The following is a 25,452-nucleotide window of genomic DNA, read 5'->3' as shown; positions in this document are numbered from 1 at the left end:
CTGAAACCCCGTTCCTCTGGTGACCCCATTCAGCAAGTAAAAATAGTTATTTCTCTGCTGCGTGGTGACCCTCAGGACTGGGCATTCTCCCTTGAGTCAGGGGATCCGGCATTGCTTAATGTAGATGCATTTTTTCAATCGCTTGGATTATTGTATGACGAACCTAACTCTGTAGAGCATGCTGAGAAAACACTGTTGGCCCTGTGTCAGGGTCAGGAAGCGGCAGAATTATACTGCCAGAAATTTAGAAAATGGTCTGTGCTCACTAAATGGAATGAGGATGCTCTGGCAGCAATTTTCAGAAAGGGTCTTTCTGAAGCCCTTAAAGATGTTATGGTGGGGTTCCCCACGCCTGTTGGTTTGAGCGAATCCATGTCTCTGGCCATTCAGATTGATCGGCGCCTGCGCGAACGCAAAGTGGTGCACCATATGGCAGCGTCCTCGGAGCAGAGTCCTGAGCCCATGCAATGTGATAGGATTTTGACTAGAGCGGATCAGAGGGGATACAGACATCAGAATGGGCTGTGTTTTTACTGTGGGGATTCTGCTCATGCTATTTCTGATTGCCCTAAGTGTATTAAGAGGGTTGCTAGATCTGTTACCATTAGTACTGTGCAGCCTAAGTTTCTCTTGTCTGTGACCCTAATTTGCTCATTGTCATCTTTTTCTGTCATGGCATTTGTGGATTCGGGCGCTGCTCTGAACTTAATGGACTTAGAATTCGCTAGGTGCTGTGGTTTTTCTTTGCAGCCTTTGCAGAGTCCCATACCCTTAAGGGGTATTGATGCTACACCGTTGGCCAAGAATAAACCTCAGTATTGGACAGCTGACTATGTGCATGGCTCCAGCACATCAGGAAAATTGCCGTTTTCTGGTGTTGCATAATTTACATGATGTTGTTGTACTGGGTTTTCTATGGTTACAAGTACACAATCCAGTGCTGGATTGGAAATCAATGTCTGTGACTAGTTGGGGTTGTCAAGGGGTACATAGTGATGTTCCTTTAATGTCAATTTCCTCTTCCCCCTCTTCTGATGTTCCTGAATTTTTGTCAGATTTCCAGGATGTATTTGATGAGCCCAAGTCCAGTTCCCGTCCCCCACATAGGGACTGTGATTGTGCTATTGACTTGATTCCTGGCTGTAAGTTCCCTAAGGGCCGACTTTTCAACCTGTCTGTGCCTGAACATACCACCATGCGGAGCTATGTAAAGGAATCTTTAGAGAAGGGGCATATTCGGCTGTCTTCGTCACCATTGGGAGCGGGATTCTTTTTTGTTGCCAAGAAGGATGGCTCCTTGAGACACTGTATTGATTATCGCCTTCTTAATAAGATCACGGTCAAATTCCAATACCCTTTACCTTTGCTCTCTGATTTGTTTGCTCGGATTAAGGGGGCTAGTTGTTTTACCAAGATTGACCTTCGAGGGGCATATAATCTTGTTCGTATTAAACAGGGTGACGAATGGAAAACTGCATTTAATACGCCCGAAGGCCATTTTGAATACCTGGTGATGCCTTTTGGGCTTTCTAATGCTCCTTCTGTATTTCAGTCCTTTATGCATGATATTTTCCGCAATTATCTTGACAAATTCTTGATTGTGTATTTGGATGATATTTTGATTTTTTCCAATGATTGGGAGTCTCATGTGAAGCAGGTCAGGATGGTATTCCAGATCCTTCTTGATAATGCTCTATTTGTGAAGGGGTCTAAGTGCCTATTTGGTGTTCAGAAGGTCTCTTTTTTGGGGTTTATTTTTTCTCCTTCGTCTATAGAAGAAATGGATCCTGTTAAGGTCCAAGCCATTCATGACTGGATTCAGCCCACATCTGTGAAGAGCCTTCAGAAGTTTTTGGGCTTTGCTAATTTTTATCGCCGTTTCATTGCCAACTTCTCTAGTGTGGTTAAACCCCTGACCGATTTGACGAAGAAAGGCGCTGATGTGACTAATTGGTCCTCTGAGGCTGTTGAGGCCTTTCAGGAGCTTAAGCGCCGATTTACTTCTGCCCCTGTCTTGCGTCAGCCGGATGTTTCTCTTCCTTTTCAGGTTGAGGTTGACGCTTCTGAGATTGGGGCAGGGGCCGTTTTGTCACAGAGGAATTCTGATGGTTCCTTGATGAAGCCATGTGCCTTCTTTTCCCGAAAGTTTTCGCCTGCGGAACGCAATTATGATGTCGGCAATCGGGAGTTGTTTGCTATGAAGTGGGCATTTGAGGAGTGGCGACATTGGTTTGAGGGAGCCAAGCACCGCATTGTGGTCTTGACCGATCATAAGAATCTGATTTTCCTCGAGTCGGCCAAGCGGCTGAACCCTAGACAGGCTCGTTGGTCCCTGTTTTTCTCCCGTTTTGATTTTGTGGTCTCATATCTTCCAGGATCTAAGAATGTTAAAGCGGATGGCCTCTATAGGGGTTTTTTGCCTGATTCCCCTGGAGTCCTTGAGCCGGTTGGCATTCTTAGGGAAGGGGTGATTCTGTCTGCCATCTCCCCTGATTTGCGGCGGGCGCTTCAGGAATTTCAGGCTGATAAACCTGACCGCTGTCCTGTGGGGAAGCTGTTTGTTCCTGATAGATGGACAAGTAAGGTAATTTCTGAGGTCCATTGTTTTGTTGGCCGGTCATCCTGGGATTTTTGGTACCCGAGATTTGGTTGCTAGGTCCTTTTGGTGGCCTTCCTTCTCGTGGGATGTGCGTTCTTTTGTGCAGTCCTGTGGGACTTGTGCCCGGGCTAAGCCTTGCTGTTCCCGCGCTAGTGGGTTGCTTTTGCCTTTGCCTGTCCCGGAGAGGCCTTGGACGCATATTTCCATGGATTTTATTTCGGATCTACCTGTGTCCCAGAGGATGTCTGTTATCTGGGTGGTTTGTGACCGGTTCTCTAAAATGGTCCATTTGGTACCTTTGCCCAAATTGCCTTCCTCCTCTCATTTGGTTCCATTATTTTTTCAGCATGTGGTTCGTTTGCATGGCATTCCAGAGAATATTGTGTCTGACAGAGGTTCCCAGTTTGTTTCCAGGTTTTGGCGGGCCTTTTGTGCTAAGATGGGCATTAATTTGTCTTTTTCTTCGGCGTTCCATCCTCAGACAAATGGCCAAACTGAGCGAGCTAACCAAACCTTGGAAACCTATTTGAGATGCTTTGTGTCTGCTGATCAGGATGATTGGGTGGCTTTCTTGCCGTTGGCCGAGTTTGCCCTTAATAATCGGGCCAGTTCGGCTACTTTGGTTTCGCCTTTCTTTTGTAATTTTGGTTTCCATCCTCGTTTTTCTTCAGGGCAGGTTGAGCCTTCTGATTGTCCTGGTGTGGATTCTGTGATGGACAGGTTGCAGCAGATTTGGACTCATGTGGTAGACAATTTGACGTTGTCTCAGGAAAAGGCTCAGCGTTTTGCTAACCGCCGTCGGTGTTGGTCCTCGGCTTCGTGTGGGGGATTTGTTCTGGTTATCCTCTCGTCATGTTCCTATGAAGGTTTCTTCCCCTAAGTTCAAGCCTCGGTTTATTGGTCCTTATAAGATTTCTGAGATTAACAATCCAGTGTCTTTTTGTTTGGCCCTTCCAGCCTCTTTTGCCATCCACAATGTTTTCCATAGATCTTTGTTGCGGAGATATGTGGTACCCGTTGTTCCATCTGTTGATCCTCCTGCCCCGGTGTTGGTTGAGGGGGAGTTGGAATATGTGGTTGAGAAAATTTTGGATTCTCGTTTTTCGAGGCGGAGGCTTCAGTATCTTGTCAAGTGGAAGGGTTATGGCCAGGAGGATAATTCTTGAGTGGTTGCCTCCGATGTCCATGCCGCTGATTTGGTTCGTGCTTTTCATTTGGCTCATCCTGATCGGCCTGGGGGCTCTGGTGAGGGTTCAGTGACCCCTCCTCAAGGGGGGGTACTGTTGTGAATTCCGCTCTTGGGCTCCCTCCGGTGGTTATAAGTAGCATTTTTGTGAGTTCTGCTCTTGGGCTCCCTCCTGTGGTTTTGAGTGGTATGGCTGCTTCTTGGATTTAGCATCAGCAGCTGTTTTCACTGATCGTCTTTCTGGCTCTGCTATATTAGTCTGGCCTTTTCCCTAATTCAATGCCAGTAGCCAATTGTTGAGCTTGGAGTCATGGCTCTCTGAGGATTTCCCTGTCACTCTGACTATTTCAGCAAAGCTAAGTCCTTGCTTGTCTTTTTGCAGTTCACTTGTTGTGGACTTTGTTGTTTAGCACTTTCTATGTTTTGCTCTTTTGTCCAGCTTATCAGTATGTATCTAGTCAGCTAAGCTGGAAGCTCTGGGCAGCAGAGTTTGCCCTCCACACCTTTAGTCAGGTGTGGAGATTTTTGCATTTCTCTGCGGTGGACTTTTTCTAGTTTTTATTACTGACCGCACAGTGTTCTGTCCTGTACTAATTTTTTCTAGCTAGTAGTGGCCTCCTTTGCTAAATCTTGTTTCATACTACGTATGTCATTTTCTTCTCCTCTCACAGTCATTATTTGTGGGGGGCTGTCCTATCCTTTGGGGATTTTCTCTGAGGCAAGATAGCTTTCCTTCTTCTACCTTTAGGGGTAGCTAGATCTCTGGCTGTGACGAGGTGTCCAGGGAGTGATAGGAACATCCCACGGCTACTGCTAGTGTCTGTGTTGGGATCGGGAACTGCGGTCGGTGTGGTTGCCACCTGCCCAGAGCTAGTCGCATGTCGCTCCTTAATCACCAGACCATAACAGTGACCCAGCCTCCAACCGATTACCAGCTAGATTAACCCCGGACTACCTGGACAAAGTCTAGCCGGCGCCACTGAGCGTATAGTGGACGAATGTGGAATTACCGCTGTCTGTCGGACGCCCTAGTGTGAATAGCGTCCGACATGACACTTATCTATCCCTGCTTCCTGGATTACTTCTAATGGTGAAGACCCTGGGACCATATACCTTGCTGAGCTCTTGAATCTGCCTTGAGTCTGTTCCTTCCCTCCACCTAGGGAAGAAGGGGAGTAGTAGTGTATGGAAATACATCAACCAGACTAACAAGGGAATACGTTCATGGATAAAGAAAAATACCAATCATACAAATATGCCCTCCCAGACAACAGAGAGGAATGCCAGGGAGTGAAGGAAAGGAAAAACCAAAGTAGGAGAAGTGGATTTGCATACAACCTAAACCAAGCAACAGTTTTTAGATAACTCCGTCCAATGCCTCCTCAAGAAACAAAACTCTGCCAGGTCCTGAACCATGCAGCATGTTGCTAACTCTGGCAATGCCTGCTTTCCAGAGGCCGATATTCTGTAAGTTCAGTCTTAGGTTGTTAGAGGAATAGTGAGGATGGGTAGGCTGGTAGACAGAAATGAGGGAGGAAATATAGGGTGGTGCAGAACTGTGGAGCGCTTTGTGACTAAGAGTGATAAGTTTGTATTGGACTTTTTAGCAGATGGACAACTTGTGCAAAGACTGGCAAAGCATGTCAGCATCAATGTAGAGGTTAGACAGAAATTGGACCCTGGCTGCTGCATTCAGGAAAAATTGAAGAGGGGAGAGTTTAGTAAAAAGGAGACCTATTAGTTGAGATTTGCAATAGTCCAGATGAGAATTAATAATAACTACATTAAGAGTTTTTGCAGAGTCAAAGTTAAGAAAAGGTCGAATTCTAGAGATGTGTTTGAGGTGCAGGTGATATGAGCAGGTGAGTGTTCGGATGTGGGTAATGAAGGAAATCACATATAACCCCAAGACACTGACCGTGCTGATTCAGAGTTATGTAGAACCACACACATTAATGGCAATATTGGGTATAAGAGGGTTAGAAGAGAGAGAAAGCGAAAGTAGTTTAGTTTTTGACATATTCAGTTCAGATATAGGGAGGACATGATGTCAAAGACAGCAGACAGACAATCATTGGCATTTTATTGTAATTTTGTGGTCATAGAGAGGCACAATACTTAGAATATATTACTGGAGCAGTATAGCATAGGTGAGCTGCTCACTGATTACTTTGATCCATTATGTTTGTTGTGGTTTTTCTGCATTTTTATTCTGATCTTCAGACCAATTTTTTTAATCATATCTCTCTTGTATTCCCCGCAACATGATGTTGGGAGACTCTGTTTTTCATGTACCAGCCTCACATTAGCTTTGAGGAAAATCCTTTCCCCACAGACCCTACACTTCTTGTGCAAGGAGCTTCTTACTCCAAAGCTGCTTTTTTAAGACTTCATTTTTTACACTTCTGTTTTGTCTCTTGCCTCTGTAGTTTATTTGCTATGATGCTTTGTAAGCTTCAAGTTCAATCTCTGCCTCAGGGGTCAGATTTGCAGTACTTACTGAATTTTTCGGACTATAAGACTCACTGGACTATAAGATGCACCTAGGTTTTAGAGGAAATTAGAAAAAAGAAATTGAAGCAAAAAAAGTGGTCAATTCTGTATTTAATTTCCCCTATCCTGGTATATATGGTCCCCTTATCCCCACCCTGGTAGGCATGGCCCCTCTCATTCCTATTCTGGTATGCATGACCCCCTCATCCGTACTCTTGTATGCATGGCACCCTCATCCCTATCCTAGTATGCATGGCCCCTCTCATCCCTATCCTGGTATGCATGGCCCCTTTCATCCCCATCCTGGAATGCATGGCCCCCTCATCCCTATCCTGGCATGCATGGCCCCCTCATCTTTATCCTGGTATGGATGGCCCCTCTCAACCTCATCCTGGTGTGCATGCCCTCCCTCATCGCTATTGTGGTAAGAATGCCCTCCTTATCTCCATCCTGGTATACATGACCCCCTCATCCCTAGCCTGGTAGGCATGTCCCGCTCATCCCTATCCTGGTAGCAATGGTCCCCTTCATCCCTATCCTGGTATGCAGAGACCCCATCTCTGTCCTGGTATGCAGGACCCCATCTTTATCCTGGTATGATTGGCCCCCATCCTGGTATGCATGGCCCCAACCTTATCCTCCTGGTATGATTGGCCCCCGGGCTTTCACGTGTCCACGCTATTAAAGGGAATGAATATTCACTGCATTCCACACTAATGGGAGTGGAGAGCAGTGAGTATACATTCCCTTTAGTAGCGGTGACACGTGAATGCCTGGCCTCTGCGGGAAGCCTGTGGTTAACACTGTGCTCACTACTAAAGAGCAATGAATACTCACTACCCTCCACGCACATAGTCCCGGTGTGGGGAGAAGTGAGTATTCCGGCAGCTGTCCTTTGGCTTGTAAGCAGCCTATGACATCCCTGCCATATGCTGCTTCCAAGAATAAAGCAGCTGCTGTTGGATTACCCCCTAGGGCAGTGGGGTACTCGGTACCGGGTCCTTCAGTTCTCAGGGGGATGTCACGGTGGCTGACCCGGTCCGTGGCCCTAGGGACGTCCGTTGAAAATGGGGGAAAGGTCTTTAAAGGGATAATGTTCATGACGCCACCTGTGGTATTCGGTCAGGGTGACCGACGCTGCTTTACGGGGTCTGCTGGGGTGATGTTATGGCAGCTAGATGGTATACCTTCCCACAGGTGAAGTGTATCCCCAGGGCTTCCCAGTGTGTAGATGGTGGATGGTGTGAGGCGCAATGAAGAACAGGGACACAAGTTTGCAGTCTCTTTACCTTTTTACTGAAGGCTTCAGCATCGACAGTCCAGAGCACTAGACCACAGGGCAGGCAGAGTCCGGCCGGTCTGAAGGCAAGTCCAGAGTCCCCTTATCCAGGTGGAAATCAATAGCCTTCCTCTAGCGCCTGGGTGTTGTAGTCCCTTACTGCTGAGCCTCTCATAAGGTTCTCACAACTGTTGTAGATGTTCTAGATGTTATGTCTCTTTCTCTGTCTCCCAGATGGTAAGGATAGGACAAACCCGTATGACTGATGGTCTGAGGCTTTTTACAGGGACTCTAGCACGCTCCAGCCCCCACAAGTTGCCACCGTGCCTCCTGGGTATAGGGCAGATCAGTAACTTGGAATTAGCTGTCCTGCCCATCTCAGGAGCAAGGCATAGAGACTGTTGCTCCCTCTGTGTTCCGGCTACCGGATCCTGCGCCTCAGAAGGAGGCAGCCTTTGCAGGGCAGAACTCCTTCTGGTTTCCTCTCCTTTTGCTATGACTTCATTTCTCACCCTCTACAATGCAATTCGCTGTTCATGTCTCTTTCTTAGGATGCTGCCGCACATCGGGCAGGTGCAGCTCCGTGGCCTTCTGTCTAGGCCTCTGACAGGATCCCACCCCTGTCAGGGACCACCCTGTCGGCAACCCCTCAATGTTCCTCCTTCCTCTCTGTCTGCCTGACAGGTACTAACTGAGTGAAGCTCAGCCAGCTTCTGACTAACTTCCTATCCAGACCACCAGTTTTACCTAATTGTGAAGAGTGCCTTAATAAATAGGAGCATAGCTCCCCCTGGTGGACTGGAGTGTGAAGTGTGTTGCATTGTTTGCGATACCTGGTAAAGAGATCTCCTTTATTGCCTTCAAGCGTAACATCACTCCCCCTGGTGGAAGAATGACATTACTGCAACAACCAGGACCCTGGGGCGCTGCACTGGCACTGGAACAAGACGCTGCAAGGGAGCTCAGGAAGGTAAGTGTAATGGTTTGAGTTTTTTTAATGTTTTTCTGCACCAGGTTGGGGATGGGGACCAATCATACCAGGATAAGGATGGGGCCATGCATACCAAGATGCTATTAAAAAGAAATTAATATTCATGGCCCTCCATGCCCATGGGCAAGGAATGCAGTGAATATTTATTTCTCTTCTGCAGCGGGCATGGGACTTAGCCAAAGCGGCCGGCTCCTGCCTCCTGTGACCCGCTGCTTTGCTGCTGCCATTCCCCCACCTCCCAACCACAGCTAGAGCATGCACATCTGGACTATAAGACGCACCCCCCATTTTCCTCCACACTTTTGGAGGAAAAAGTGCGTCTTATAGTGCAAAAAATACAGTATATGTCTACTGTATAACTCTTACTAAAACTCCTTTATATCAACAAGTTCTACACTCTGGAACTCTGTGTTACAAAATTATTTCATACCAGGCCCTTGCTTAGCGAGAAACTCTTGATAGTAGTCCAAAGCAATAAGGTGTCTTTGGTGTTTCTCTCAGGTACATTGTTACCCATCTAATAGAAAAGTATCTGTACCAGCACTGAAAGGAAAATCATCACCTCTGCACACATTAAAAATTACAGTGAAAATAATATTATCTTGTAAACATGGCAACAGAGAGACATAAAACCTCGGATAAAGCTTGTAAACAATATAATTAACATTTTTACCAACAGTGTACGAAAAGAGACTTTGTGCTTTCCAGACCTTAAACTTCTATGTTTTTTCCTGTAAAAAATGTTCTAAACTCTGTATTATGAGAATGAGCACTCTTATTAAATATTAAGTGGCAATGAAAGAAAGGGTAAATAGATATGATTAAATCCATGAGTCTAAGTTTTAGGAATTTACCAAATCTGTCAAATTTGAACAATTTGCATTTTGATTTGCGTATATTGCTAAAATGGTAAGCAATATTTTACACATTGCAGACAACTGCATTAGCCACATGACCTCGACCAAGCATTCCCTTATTACCTTGCAACTATAGCATCACATAGCATATAACAGCCAATCAGGAGGTACTATCATTGCCTGTATAAAAGCAAAAGCAGGGAATGTAGTAGTCATTCTGTGGTAAATCTTGATTGTGAGAGAGAATATTCTGAGTTCACAACTATTTAATGTATTCGGTGCAGGCAAAAGAAGGTTTAGGCATGGTGGAGTTGAATCATACTTGCCAGCTGTCCTGGGAACATCAAAGAGGCTCCCATACAAAGGGAGGACCCCCCAGCCACAAAAGATACTGCAAGTCTTCTACCTTACACAAACTGCCCAGAAGTTAGCTTTTCAAAGACGATTCATAAACCATGGCACTAAGTCCAAGCAACTAGACAGTCATAGGGCAGGAAAAGGATGTGGCCTGTAAAGGGGATATAGTTTACAAAAAGACAGCATGTCTTAGTCAAAAGGCTTGATTCTTCCCAACAACAATTCATAAAAGTTGGTAGGTATGGTTTAAACATGCTAATTTTTTCTGTTCTTGGGTGGAATTGTACTTCTACCAAAGGTGCATGGTAGAGTCTTACTCTCCTCTCTCCATATAGCACAAATGTGTATGTATGATATGGATGGGGAAGGAGCAAAAGCTGTTGACTGTACAAGTGACAGCGATTGGATCTAACGTGTATGGCTAGATCTGGTCAACATACTGTAAAGGATTTTAATTTTTAAAGAAAATTGTTGACCCCCCTTCCGTCTTCGCCTTTACTCAAGACACATCTAATCTTCTCTTTTAATCTACGTATTCATCCAATTAGGTACAATGCCAGAGCAGCTCTGATCTTACATGGATACATAACATTAAAGCATTTTCTCTGAAATGTGATGAACTTTTCTTAGATCTTCTTTTTTTGCTGCTCATTACTCTTCTACACAAGCCAACAGGGAAATCAGAGTGCAAGTCTTGTCCTTGTGGGAGAATAGACTGTGCTTAGTTTACCAATAGCAGTGATGGGAGAATTAGTTAAAAGTGAATTTGCAGGTTTCAAAAATCTATACTTTCCTGAATTAATGAGTATTTTCTTCAAGAACTGGAAATGACCTTTGAATGAAGAATACAAAAGATTTTTGTATAGAAAGAAACGCACAATATCTAATCATGCAGAATTGATCCATCTATGTTATACTTATCTAATGAAATCTTACGTCAAATCAATATGGCATGTAAACACAGAGATAGAAATGTCAATTATTGGCCAGTTAATCAAAGACAAGTGATTTTTCTCCTACGTTTTAACCCTTGGAAAAGGTCAAGAAATCCCTAAACATTTTCTTGCAAATGGTGACCTGTGTGATAGACAGCAGAATCCTGCTAGAGGAAATGTATCATCACAAAATTATCTATTGTTTAATGAGGTTTGTGTTAAATGTATTTTTAAAAAATAAAAATGGCATTCTTTTCAGATCACAATCTGCATTAAAAAAAAATATTAGAAAGTTTGCATTGTTCACACCAACCATGGATTCATACTTTCTGCCCTTTAAAAAAAACTTTTGGTAAGTTTCATTGTCAACAGAGGCAGGATTAGAATGACAATTAACACATTTGGTACATAGTATATCGTAGCACAACTGTAGAGGTGCACAAGCAGGTTCCCAGGCCCAAAAAGAAGAGGCAATTTGCATATTTAATTTCCCAGAGGAGCATTGTACGGCAAATAAGCCTCCTTACCTTGACAAGCCAGATTTGGTATGTCACTCTCCATAAGGAGAAACGATACCCCTTAGACCCCAGTCCAGAGCCTCTCACCTAGCCATACCAGTTCATGCTTTGCACTGACGAGGGCCAAGAGCCCGAAATACCGTGTCTGCGAATTGAGATACTGATTTGGCTTTTATCCTAAGTCATATTGCACGACTCGTTAGAGGGTTGATTGTGACTTGTAGGATCGCTACTTCCAACAGGTGGCGCTATAGAGTTAAGTCCTCTTTTTCTCAGAAGAGGCAATTTGCATATTTAACATAAAACTTGGCACTCAACTTATTTTTGAAATGCGGTGATATTTTATTGCAGTCCTGTCACAGTAACATCAATGAGACGTTTCGGTCCTACATGGACCTTCATCAGTCCAACTGCTGTGGTTGTGGGGATATATACAATTGGAGATAATGTGCAGCTGTATATTAGGAGGACAAATATCGGCAGAAAGTTGCTTATGCAGGTTAAGAAATAGAGGGCTGTGCGCGTCTCTCCTACACCAACGCAGAGGCATTCACTGGTCCCTGCAAATGTCAAATTGGATTTATAAACCAAGGTGCTGGAACTAACCAGACATGACAGCCATGTGACAACAATATAATAGTTCTTTTGGAGCTAAAGCAGACTTTAGACACTAGGTCAATACTGTTCAGGGGTCAGCATAGGGTTATATTTAGATAAGGCCAAATGTTGTCCCTGTCTTCTAAAAAGGAAAGAAGATGGAGCCAGGAAATACAGGCCAGTGAGCTTTACATCTATACCAGGAAAGATCTTTGAATAAATTATTAAACAGCATGTACGTAAGTACTTGGTTAAGAAAACAGTAATTAACCAGAGCCAGCATGGGTTTGTAGCAAAGAAGTCATGCCAGACTAATCCAATTTTCTTCTTTGATGGAATCACTGACTGGGTGAATCAGAGAAATGCAGTAAATATAGCATATCTTGACTTCAGTAATGCATTTGATAAAGTATCTCAAACTATCCTTATTGAAAAAATATGGAATTGATAAGGCTACGGTTAGGTGGATTCATAACTGGCTCAGTGATTGTACTCAATGAGTGGTAGTAAATGGTTACACATCCAATTGGAAGAGTGTTTCAAGTGGGGTAGCACAAGGCTCTGTCCTGATCCCAGTGTGGTTCAACATTTTCATGAATGATCTATAAAAGGGAACTGAAGGTGAACTAATCAAATTTTCAAGCGAGTCAAAGCTAGGAGGGATAGATAACACTAGAGGAGACAGACAAAAAAAGGATTCAGAAGGAACTAGATGACCTTGAAAAATGTGTAGCAACCAATAGAATAGTGTTTAACAGGGAGAAATGCATGATGCTACATCTGGGCAAGAAAAACGAAAATTACATCTACAGAATGGGAGCAATAGAACTAAGTAAAATCAGGTCTGAAAAAGACTTAGGTATACTAATAGATCATAGACTGCACATGAGTCAACAGTGTTATGCAGCAGCAAAAAGGCAAACACAGTTCTAGGATGTATTAAGAGAAGCATAGAGTCTGGATAATGTGAAGTATTTGTCCCCCTCTACTCCTCCTTGGCCAGGCCTCAACTGGAATTCTGTGTCCAGTTCTGGGCAGCACATTTAAAAAAAAAAACATTGAAGAACTCGAGCAAGTTCAGAGAAGAGCTACCAGGATGGTGAAGGGACTTCAAAGTATGTCCTATGAGGAACGATTAAAGAATCTGGGAATATTTAGCTTGCAAAAAAAGAAGACTGAAAGGAGACTTAATAGCTGTCTACAAATATCTGAAGGGCTGTCACATTGTAGAGGGATCATCCTTATTCTCATTTGCACATGAAAACACGGGAAGCAATGGAATTAAATAGAAAGGGAGAAGATACAGATTAGATATTAGAAAAAACTTTTTGACGGTGAGAGTGATGAATGAGTGGAAATAGAGGCTAACAGACATCTGTCTGAGATGGTTTAGTGAATCCTGCATTGAGCAGAAGGTTGGACACGTTGACCCTAGAGGTTCCTTCCAACTCTAACATTCTGTGATTCTATGATGATGTTAGTATCCACACAAATTGCCTTGGGCAAATAAAGATCCCTTATTAAAGACCTTAATAAAACATAACTTTTATTTTAACATTGTACAACAGAAAAAAAAGATAATCTTAAAAACACATAGTTTAAAAACAGAGGTAAACTGAGTTCTCCTCTTACGCAGGCACGGACATTCAGACCGCAATGCAGCTCAGATGCGATCTCCTGATCACAGATGCGCTCGAACATGATAAAGCACTATGCTACTGTGCAAAGTCCACACAAAAATGGAGGATACATATCAGACGCAGGTGAGATGATGTTAGATGATCCTTGGAACTACTCCCTCCTCGTATATACTCGAGTATAAGCCGACCCGAGTATAAGCCAAGGCACCTTTTGCCAAAAAAATCTAGTTAAGCTTATTGTCTCGAGTATAAGCCGGGTATGCATTGTCCCCTCATCCCTATCGTGGTATGCATGGCCTCCTCATCCCTGTCATTGTATCCATGCCTCCCCAGTCCCTGTCATTGTATGCATGGCTCCCCAGTCCCTATCATGTATGTATGGCTCCCCAGTCCCTGTCATTGTATGCATAGGTCCCCAGTCCCTGTCCTGGTATGAATGGTTCCGCAGTCCCTGTCCTGGAATGCATGGCTCCCCCATCCCTGTCATTGTATGCATGGTTCCCCAGTCCCTGTCCTGGCATGCATGGCTCCCCAGTCCCTGTCCTGGTATGCATGGCTCCCCAGTCCCTGTCCTGGTGTGCATGGCTCCCCAGTCCCTGTCCTGGTGTGCATTGCTCCCCAGTCCCTGTAATTTTATGCATGGCTCCCCAGTCCCTGTCATTGTATGCATGGCTCCCCAGTCCCTGTCCTGGTATGCATGGCTCCCCAGTCCCTGTTCTGGTATGCATGGCTCCCCAGTCCCTGTCCTGGTGTGCATGGCTCCCCAGTCCCTGTCCTGGTATGCATGGCTCCCTAGTCCCTGTCATTGTGTGCATGGTTCCCCAGTCCCTGTCATTGTATGCATGGCTCCCCCATCCCTGTCTTGGTATGCATGGCTCCCCAGTCCCTGTCCTTGTATGCATGGCTCCCCAGTCCCTGTCCTAGTATGCATGGCTCCCCAGTCTCTGTCCTGGTGTGCATGGCTCCCCAGTCCCTGTCCTGGTGTGCATTGATCCCCAGTCCCTGTTATTTTATGCATGGCTCCCCAGTCCCTGTCATTGTATGCATGGCTCCCCAGTCCCTGTCCTGGTATGCGTGGCTCCCCAGTCCCTGTCATTGTGTGCATGGTTCCTCAGTCCCTGTCATTGTATGCATGGCTCCCCAATCCCTGTCCTGATATGCATGGCTCCCCAGTCCCTGTCCTTGTATGCATGGCTCCCCAGTCCCTGTTCTGGTATGCATGGCTCCCCAGTCCCTGTCCTGGTGTGCATGGCTCCCCAGTCCCTGTCCTGGTATGTATGGCTCCCCAGTCCCTGTCATTGTGTGCATGGTTCCTCAGTCCCTGTCATTGTATGAATGGCTCCCCCATCCCTGTCTTTGTATGCATGGCTCCCCAGTCTCTGTCATGGTGTGCATGGCTCCCTAGTCCCTGTCCTGGTGTGCATGGCTCCTTATCCCCTTATCCCTATGTGTGATTCCTGTTTATAAAAAATCTTATTTACCTGCCTGCACTTCCTCGGTGGCATAGCATCTTGTTCCAGCTTCCTATTGAAGTGGACAGGAGTGGAGCGCATATTCATTAGTTTAATGAGCAGTGCCACGTGATCACTCGGCTGGAACAGCTGCAGGCACCGGCAGCTGGAACGAGATGCAGTGCCAGCTCCGAGGGGGCACCGGTAGGTTATGATGAGTGCTGGAAGCCGGCAGCTGCAGCTGGCACTGTGGTTTATTACAGCAGCGGCACAGGCTTTAGCCACAGCCGCCAGCTCCAGCCTCTGTGACCTGCTGCTCCCCCTCCCCAAAAAAATGTGCTGAAAAATTCAGCTTATACATGAATATATACGGTATATTCAAAAGGCATGTTACACAGGTATCCTGGGTGTTAGGGGTTGAGTTTCCCCCTCTGCACAGGGGGAATCTCAGGCCATCTCCGCTGCGGTCTCCCATTCTTGTCCTGCCGCAGTGGAGCCTGCTCGGCGGAGACGTTGGTCCCAGCGTCTCGCTCAGGCTGACTCTGTACAAAGAGTTACTGCTGCTTCTCCTGCTTCTGCCATTGAAGCCAGTGTTGGGCAGCGGTGAGCAGACGCTTCAGGGACTAAGTCCTGCTTTTCCCGTTCTGAGCATGCCCAGGGTAAGATCTCTCAGTGGAGATCGAGGGTCACATGTTCAGATACTGCAGTCTAATCTATTGGTCCTTCTAGGAAGGTCCTGTAGGTGTGCAGGCTCTGTAGCAGCCTCTCATTGGTCTTCCTAGGAAGGTCCTGTACGTGCTGCAACTATTTAAGGCTCGCATGGCTGCACCGCCATGCGCTAGTGTCTTTCTAAAGTTATGTGCTTTGCGCCAATGTGGTCATGTGAGTGTGTGTTCAGGGACCCGGCTGAAATAAGCCCCTAGAATGCTGGCACCTCCGGCAAGGAGATTGTGTGTGTATGTATTCAGGGACCTGGCCGAAATAAGCCCTTAGAATGATGGCACCTCCGGCGAGGAGTTATGTGTGCATGCATGACCACTGACTGCTCTCATTTGGGTAGTTAGCCTGTGCCTCTGTGAAGTCAAACAGGACACAGAGCTTTGCTTTCTTGGCTACTCTGTGAAACTAACAGAGCTAGTTCATACTGCCATATAGAGCCGCCGTTTACTAGCAGCAGGTTCTCCTGCACGGTGGACCCCGGGCTGCGAACGCATCTACTTCAATAAAACATTTATATTTACTCGGTGCGTTCTGCTAGCCCTAACAGTACACTAGCGCCAAGGTCTGGCTAGTAAATGGCGGACGATCAGCGTTTACAGCGGTACGTCCAGCAGCTGGAGGGTAGGTTGGCGGCTCTAGAGCGTACAACCTCAGCTGTGGACGTCACTGCTGTCGCTGTTCAGGCTGCGAGTGTAGCTGCAGCCAGTTTGTCCGCTGCCACCCCTGCTCCATCTATATCCTATTTCCTGAGGAAGGAGACAGACGTCTCCGAAACGCGTTGATCTTTTGTGGTCCCTACTGCCATCCGTAGCGCACTCTTCACTCACGTGGGCGGTCACATTACGCACTCCGGCACGCAGGTCCTTTCCCAGCGCCGACTTCACTCCATGCATTCAGAAGGACAACGACCTGCATGCACGAGTCTTCACCGCCGCAAGTGTGAGCTCAGCGCAACGGCAAAGCTGCCATCGGCCGAGGCAGCTGCCGCATGTGAGCGGAACTGGATATTATCTTCTTCAACGTAACGTCACCAGCCGTTGCTGGTGAATATAGCCTGCAAACCAAGTACTTCACCTTTTGCGGAGGATTACAGTCTACAATTAAACACTACACCTGACATCCTGAACGTTTAGGGGTAAGATTTCTACTGTTACTCAAATTACTTTTAAATCTTATTTACTTTGTAGTTGCCCTTTTAAATTAATCAGGAGGTGTGTCTTATGGACATATATTCTTTGTAGACGCCATTCAGTGCAGGCATTCATTCATTTTATTTTATGTACTCATATTCTCTTCTTAGGGTTTTTACTAGCGCGAATACGGGTATTATTTATCCACTTTTTAAATTCATTCCTTTCATACACAATCAATGGTGGTGATTGTTTTATTCGCAGCAGTAACATTAACCCCATAATACTTGGCGCCACTCAGTGTATTCATCCATCTATATCCCGTCTCCCACTTCCAGACAAGTTTGCTGGTGATAGTAAGCTATGTCGGGGATTTGTGAGCCAGTGCTCCATACATCTCGAGCTTCTGGCTGCACGTTTCCCTATGGAACGGGCAAAAGTGGGCTTCATTATATCTCTTTTGTCGGGCAGGGCGTTGGAGTGGGCAACGCCTCTTAGGGAGCGTGATGATCGTGTGGTACAGAGTGCTCCTCTCTTCTTGGACGCTCTGTGGCAGGTCTTTTTGGGACCATATTGAGTGGACCTCAGGGAGGATATTGGGTTGGAGTGAAGCTTGTAAGGGCAGATGTGTGAAAGAGTGCGTTCAGGTTTCCACCACTGAGATACCCGCAGATCTCTCTTCTCTTCCCAAATGCTATTGGTCCTATGCAGACGTCTTCTCCAAAAAGGCTGCGGAGACCCTTCCGCCTCACCGTCCCTATGAATGTCCTATTGATCTCTTGCCTGGAGCAGAACCTCCTCGGGGATGTGTCTATCCCCTCTCTCTCCCGGAAACGGAGGCTATGTCCCAATACATCCAGGAGAATTTGGCAAGAGGGTTCATTAGGAAGTCAGTGTCACCTGCAGGGGCGGGGTTCTTCTTCGTGCAGAAGAAGAATGGAGAGTTACGTCCTTGCATAGATTATAGGGGTCTTAACGCCATCACCGTAAAAAATAAGTACCCGCTGCCCCTCATTTCTGAGCTTTTTGATAGGCTTCGGTGAGCAAGGGTATTTACCAAATTAGATCTGCGGGGTGCGTATAGCCTGATTAGCATCCGTGAGAGGGACGAATGGAAGACGGCGTTCAACATCAGAGATGGGCACTATGAGTATCTGGTGATGACCTTCGGGCTCTGTAATGCCCCAGCCGTCTTCCAAGACTTTGTCAATGACATCTTCCGGGATATGCTCTCCACCTCGGTCGTAGTCTATCTGGATGATATTCTCATCTTCTCTCCAGATATTGACTCCTACCGGAGAGATGTTGGCAGAGTCTTCGACCTCTTACGGGCAAATTCTCTTTATACAAAGTTGGAGAAGTGTATGTTTGAGCAGGAGTCTTTACCTTTCCTGGGCTATATCATCTCAGCCCAGGGATTGGCTATGGATCCTGCCAAACTACAGGCTGTGATGGACTGGCAAGAACCCCATTCTCTTAAAGCGGTGCAGCGCTTTATGGGGTTCATTAATTATTATCGCCAGTTCATTCCACACTTCTCAACTTTGGTAGCTCCCTTGGTAGCCCACACCAAGAAGGGAGCAAATCCCAAATTGTGGTCTGAAGAGGTCTCCAGGTCCTTTTCTTCTATTAAATTTCATTTTGCTAGCGCTCCCATCCTACATCGTCCAGATGTTGATAAGCCGTTCATAATGGAGGTGGATGCCTCTTCCGTTGGTGCAGGAGCAGTCCTCTTCCAAAAGGATGCTCAAGGTCGGAAGCATCCGTGCTTCTTCTTCTCCAAGACCTTCACACCAGCGGAGAGGAATTATTCCATCGGGGACAGGGAGTTGCTGGCGATGAAGTTGGCTTTCTCGGAGTGGAGACATCTCTTGGAGGAGGCTCGTTTTCCCTTTCAAGTCTTCACGGACCACAAAAACTTGTTATATTTGCAAACAGCCCAGCGGCTAAATTCTCGCCAGGCCAGATGGTCCTTGTTCTTCTCCCGGTTCCACTTTAACCTCCATTATCTCGCTGGGGAGAGGAACATTCGTGCTGACGCCCTCTCTCGCTCTGTTGTGTCATCTGAGGAGGAGGAAGGAGAGCCTCGGCTTATTGTCCTTTCGGAGAGCCTGAGAACCGTAGCTCCGGTTTCGCTAGAGTCTGTGCCTCCGGGCAAGACTTTTGTGCCCATTAATTTGCGACCGGAGGTTCTCTCTTGGGCTCATTCGTCCAGGGTGGGTGGACACTTTGGGACAAAGAGGACATCTGAGCTGCTGGCGAGGATGTACTGGTGGCCACATATGGTCTAAGATGTCAGAGAGTATATTCAGGCGTGTGTCTCCTGTGCCAAAAATAAGTCTCCTCGACAACGGCCAGCTGGGTTACTCTATCCCTTGCCGGTTGCAGACAGGCCCTGGGAGATGGTCGGGATGGACTTTGTAGTGGGTTTGCCCAAGTCTCGTGGCTGTACCATCATTTGGGTTGTGTTGTTCTGCTGTTTTTGAGTACCTTCTTGCCCCCGACATGTTCTCTGACGATTCTGCTCTTGTTCCTTGATTTCCTGTTTTTCTGGTGTGGCTTTCCTGACCTTGCCTTACCTGTCTGTACTGCTGGTCTGCCATCAGGCAGTTCTGTACATTACACAAGTCCTCCAAACCTTCATATGTCCAATCAGATGGGTAATCTAAAAATCTCATATATGAGAATATAGTATATGAAAAACATAAGTATCAGCGAATGTCCTACAAGATGTTGAATGAATAGTAATTCGATTCTCAGATGCTGCTTTCCGCTTTTGTTATTGTTACTCTTAACTCCTTGCATTAGCGCTGTGCCATCATTGCACTCCGACATGATAATTTATTTATGGACAGAATTGGTTTACATTGACACTTAAATACTACATCTTATTAAGGGTAACTATGTTACTGAATTGTACTGATTCTTTTCTTTGAAGCTTGCCATGATAGATAACTGTCATCATGATCACTTTGTTGCTGATACCTACTGAACTGTGCATTGCTGTAAAATTGTTTGCTTGTCAGTGTAATGTTTGTTATATGTTTTCAATAAAACTAATTTGAAAACAGAAAAAAAATGTAAATTCCTTTTAGGATACAGTCACACAGCAATATGTTTCGCAGAATCATAGAATGTTAGAGTTGCTGAGTTATCTGGTCTAACCCCCTGCTCAATGCAGGATTCAGTAAACCATATCAGACAGATGTCTGTCCAGCCAATTTTTTTATTTTGCAAGCTGCATGTACTAGGACCACCCCTTTTTGATCTGAATGTTTGCTTATTTGGCTAAAAACACCTACAGTATAGTTACCTCTGGTGCCAGCACCATTTCAGTGGTGTCGGCACTCGCGTTCCCGGGGCTGTCTATGATTTGACTTTTTATTACAGCCAAATTACACCTCTACAATTGTTGAGGTTAATAGGTTACAATCTGCAGTTTAATAGAATTATGAAGGTTCGTGGCGCAGTACTGAAGGTACACCACTAAGGAGAAAATTGACTTTATTTCTCCCAGGAACCGCCGGTTTTTGGTCATGCTGGCACGCCTACGGTCTCTGCTCAGAGAACCAAGAGTAGCAGCTGTAAGTATTCCCCCACACTGACTGACAGCCAGCTCTGCAGCGCATCAGTACATAGCCAGCTGTCAATCAGTCCTAGAGCGTGCCTATAGCCGCCTCTCTCAGTGCTGTGAGCGGTGACTGTAAGATTCTGAGTGATATGTGTCTACATCCCGTAATTTTGTTATGAAGACATTAGCTGCGATCACTGTAAAATGATAATTATAATCATAATAATTTGAACAATTTTCTCCAGCTGTAAAAAATCTCACAAATGCATCTAATTTTTTTTAAGGACTGTTCAGGAATATCTGGATGGTTGGCAACCCAGGACTGATCACAATTATTAAAGGGCACTGTCAACCTTTCATTTTTCAGATGGAAGAACATTTAAAATATCTCTAAACTCTTTTTTTTCTCTGCAAGTACTGTGGATTGGGTCCCACAAGCAGGTAATCCAGGCAGGTTATAGATGGACAGTAGTGTATGGCAATGTGATTACTGACAAAAAAAAGTCTGCCTCCAATGGTCACTACTTTCATAAATGGTCAACTTTTATAAGCCTTCTACTACAAATTCAATATTCATATATTTACTATGTAAAACCTAAAAAAAAATGAATTGTTGCAAGATTGTTATTTATTTCCTTTTTGGAACAATAATATTTTGTACCAAATATGATTTATTGTTACTTTAGTGGTAGGAACCCAATTAGAGAATCCTTTAGTATTGGTAAAGGTAGATCTAAGATTGAAGGAGCCATTGTTCTCTTTCAAGAGATAAACAGCTTTCATCTTATAAGAAAATGTTAGTTTTTTTGCACACTATCTCAGTAGATCTTTTGTCTTGAAAGTACTTTTGGATGATGTTTAAATGCAAATCTTCTTACTTTTGCTAATTCCTAAAATATTATATTTTGTTTATGCCCTTTCTAGCTTTGGAAATTTTGTCAAGAAAATACAAGGATTGAATTCTATTTTTTGGAGGAATACAATGAATATTCTGTCAAGAAGACCTATCAAGGAGCAACTGAAGTGGTCTTTTACTCTCTCGTAGGGCTAACATTTTTCACAAATCTTTCCGTATTCTAAAAACGTATTCTGGAAACTTCCTTTTTTAAATTTATAATGTTTGGAAGAAACCCTTGGTACTAATTTTAAGTGATATAATAGTGGTGTCTTTCCATGCAAGTGCCAAGGATTTAGCACATATTTAGATGTGACTTGTCTGACTTATAAAGGTATTTGTGGAATCTGAAGAATACAGTGACTGAGACCAGTAGAGTCAATGCTAAAGACATTCATCAAATGTGGAATTACTCTCAATAATTGATCTATCTAAATATGCTGTGTGACGGTGATATGGATTTACTATAGAAAATGTCTGCAAATATGGAAAGCACCAGTAGCAGGAGCTATGGACCTGCCAATCTTACAATTTATTGGGGCAAACTCAACAGCTCCAACTCCAGCTCAGAGTTCACTGGTGTCCAACTCATACAGTCCTACAAGCCACTCATCATACCATGCTACACTTTAGTAGTACTGATTGGAATATTTGGGAACTACCTGCTTTTGTATGTTATCTGGAGAACCAAGAAGATGCACAATGTCACCAATTTCTTTATTGGAAATCTTGCTTTTTCAGACATGCTTATGTGTGCCACATGTGTGCCCTTTACTCTTGCTTATGCCTTCAACTCCCAAGGCTGGGTTTTTGGCAAGTTTATGTGTTACTTTGTGTTCCTGATACAGCCAGTAACAGTGTACGTCTCCGTCTTCACCTTGACAGCCATTGCTGTGGACAGGTAACAAACCCTCACGTCTCTTCCTAATCTGTTTTAAGCATTAATTTTGCAATGTCAGATAATTTTAATGTCATGCAATTACCACCTCAGATGGTTTTACAATGATGTTTTCTTCAGCAACATAAATGACCTATGTGCTCTAAATTGTATCTGGTTCTTATATTTTCTTGACTCCCTAGTTCAAATATATTTTCTTAAGAAAGTAAAAGGATAATAGAAATCTGCATTGCGAGATAATTTCGCAAGACATTTTTCAAAATTTTCAAATATTTTGCAGAACTTAAAGAGAACCTGTCAGCACGATTTTGTAATGTAATATAAAGACATGGCTGTAATGGCACTGTAATACTGATTACATGGGAAAGAAATCCGCTTTGTTGTTCTTTAATCCTTATTTGACGTTTTCTGATGATTAAGTTTCGGTGCACAGGGGCCGGACTGTGCACCAGGTCTTCTCCTTCCTGTCTGTGATCGCTCAGCCCCTCTGCCAGCCTCCAGTCTCTGAATGACCTGCCTCCTCTGTTTTAATTCTCAGCACTCTGACCAGAGGCGGGTGGATTTAAAAAACAATACCAATTTTCACATGGATTCTGCACAGTAAAATATTCAACATGGTGTGAGATTTAGTTAAACATCATCCACTTTTGCTGGTATTGTAATGTGCTGTGGATCCTGCATGCATAAAATGTGCATAAAATCTTCTGCCAACCACTTATCCTAAGGGTGCTTTCACATTGCGTTTTTGTCCACGTAAAGTGGTCCCGTTGGGGCTTGCATCCAGACGCCCCACCACCCACCCCCAGAAAAATTGTACTTTGTGCGCTTTTGCCAATGGGGCCAAAAACTATAATTCTGCTGGCAGAATCAACATGTGCTCTGTTGTGCACCATTTTCAGGCATATATGCCTACTGAAGGCTGACAGTCTACCATGTCTGAGTTTCCACCTCCAGTAGGCATATATGCACCAAAATAGTACACAGCAGAGCACATGCTGACTCTGATGGCACTATTATAGACTCATTGGCTCATACACCCCGAATCCCATTTTGCTGGGACTTCGGATGCAAGCTTCGACAGGACCACTGAACGGGGGCAGGAACAGAATGTGAAAGGGTCCTTAGTTAGAACAATGCATGGAATGCTCACCACCAGATTTCCATTTAGCAGTACAGGCAAATGGGGCATCAGAGCTCCAGGGTGACAGTACGTGGAGTATGACCACATTAGTAAAAGGTGCAGGTCCGGCACATATGAAATCTTTAAAATTGTTGGGTGACTCGACCACTTTTCAAACCATGATGCCTTGTCTGGGGACTGCTTGAGGAAACAGGAAAGTGAAAACCCATAAGTGGTGACAGGTCCATAAGCAATTTATCTTTTTATAATCTGCTCTTGTTTTTTACCTGGTGCCTTATTTTCTCATTCATATTTATATTGAGTACAAATTCAATCTTACGTAACCTCTGGAGTCACCTGAGATTTATACTGACTTTTATGGCAAATCAATGGTCATGCGAACTAAATGGAAAATATTTAGAAATTCAATTGTGTAGAATGATCTTAAGTGACTTTCTATGCAATGTTTTGGCTTAAAATATAGTCCCTACTTGATTAATATGGCTGATTGAACAGTTACTGCATATAATTAAGCATAAAAGCAATTAATTACTTTTGTCATGTAGATGTCAAGTCACACCATTTGTATTCAGTCTCACTATTGTCCATAACCTGTTGTCAGCCTTCGGGTAAAGAACCATCAAGCACACAAGTTGAAGTCATGGAAATATTTAGCTCAATTTATGATTGACAATCATCTTGATGACTTCAACCACAGACCAACTTTACATAATGAGCAACTTGGCTTTTTGAAGTTTTCACTTAATGCTGAGCTGGTAGTGACCTATTAACTGGAAAAGGCAACATTTTGATTATTTGCTTCATAGTGTTAAAAAAGAAAAAAGCTAGAATTACTATTTCTTTTGCACATTCTACCTAACAAAAAGTGTAATAAAATGTGATCAAACTGTAGTATACATTACAAAATGGCAATTTATGTTTTGCAATTTTCAAAATGTTCATTTTTATGCTCTTAAACCAGAGTTATATCACACAAAATAGTTTATGAATAACATTTCCCACATGTCTACTTTACATGAGAACAATTTTTGAAACATAATTTTTCTTTGTTAGGACGTTAGAAGGGAAAAAAGTTGACCAGCGATTTCTCATTTTTCCAACAAAATTTATAAAACCATTTTTTTTAGGGACCACATCACATTTGAAGTGACTTTGAGGGGTCTACATGACAGGAAATACCCAAAAGTAACGTCATTTTAAAAACTTCACCCCTCAAGGTGCTCAACACCACATTCAAAAAGTGTATTAATCCTTCATGTACATCACAGAAACTGACACAATACAGAAGGAAAAAATGAACATTTTATTTTTACAAAAAACCCACATTATTTTTATTTTTACAAGGGTTGCAGGAGAAAATGCACCATATACTTTGTTGTCCAATTTCTCCTGAGCAAGCCAATACTCCACATGTGTTGGAAAGCTAGTGTTTGGGCGCATGGCAGGGTTCGGAAGAGAAGAAGCACGGCTTGGCTTTTTGAACACAAAATTGGTTGGAATCGAGAGCGGACGCAAAGACATGTTTGGAGAGCCCCTGATGTGCCTAAGCAGTGGAAACCCCCCACGAGTTATGCCATTTTGGAAACTAGACCCCTCAAGGAATGTATTTAGATGTGTGGTGAGCATCTTGAACCCCAATGTGCTTCACAGAAATTGATAACGTTGAGCTGTGAAAATATAAGAATCAAATTTTTCTTACAAAAATGTTTTTAGCCTCCATTTTTTATTTTCACAAGGCTAACAGAAGACATTGCACCATAAAATTTGTTGTGCAAGTTCTCCTAAGTACGCCGATATCTAATATTTGGGGGAAAACTACTGTTTGGGCATACAGCGGGGCTCAAAAGGGAAGGAGATCCATTTGACTATTTGAATTGAACTGAATAAGCTGGAATCCTTAGCGGATGCCATGTCGCGTTTGGAGAGTCCCTACAGTAGAAACACCTCACCAGTGACCACATTTTGGAAACTAGACACCTCAAGGAATGTATCTAGATGTGTGGTGAGCACGTTGAACCCGCAGGTGCTTCACAGAAAGTTATTATGTTGAGCAGTGAAAATAAAAAATATCAAATTTTTGCCACAAGAAGTTTTTTAGCCCAAATTTTATTATTTTCACAAGGGTTACAGGAGAAAATGCACCATAAATTTGTTATGCAATTTCTCCTGAGTACATCAATACCCTCATATATGG

General features: G+C 44.1%; 1 protein-coding gene across 3 annotated transcripts in view; it reads left to right on the top strand.

Annotated features, from left to right (window-relative positions):
• The window catches only part of LOC143775248 (prolactin-releasing peptide receptor-like), a 292,045-nt gene that overhangs the window by 103,890 nt on the left and 162,703 nt on the right, over positions 1–25,452 (top strand). For 2 of the 3 annotated variants that reach the window (XM_077263150.1, XM_077263148.1), the window contains one exon: positions 21,249–22,120. In XM_077263150.1, the coding sequence (XP_077119265.1) occupies positions 21,693–22,120 (428 nt within the window). In that variant the 5' untranslated portion in view covers positions 21,249–21,692. Of the gene's footprint in view, positions 1–8,430; positions 8,528–21,248; positions 22,121–25,452 lie in introns of those variants that run through there. The other variant, XM_077263149.1, reaches the window with a different exon arrangement.

The sequence above is a fragment of the Ranitomeya variabilis genome, chromosome 5 (assembly GCF_051348905.1).
Source record: "Ranitomeya variabilis isolate aRanVar5 chromosome 5, aRanVar5.hap1, whole genome shotgun sequence".
NCBI lineage: Eukaryota > Metazoa > Chordata > Amphibia > Anura > Dendrobatidae > Ranitomeya > Ranitomeya variabilis.
The sequence above is the reverse complement of the archived record's forward strand: the minus strand, read 5'-3'. Positions and strand labels throughout refer to the sequence as shown.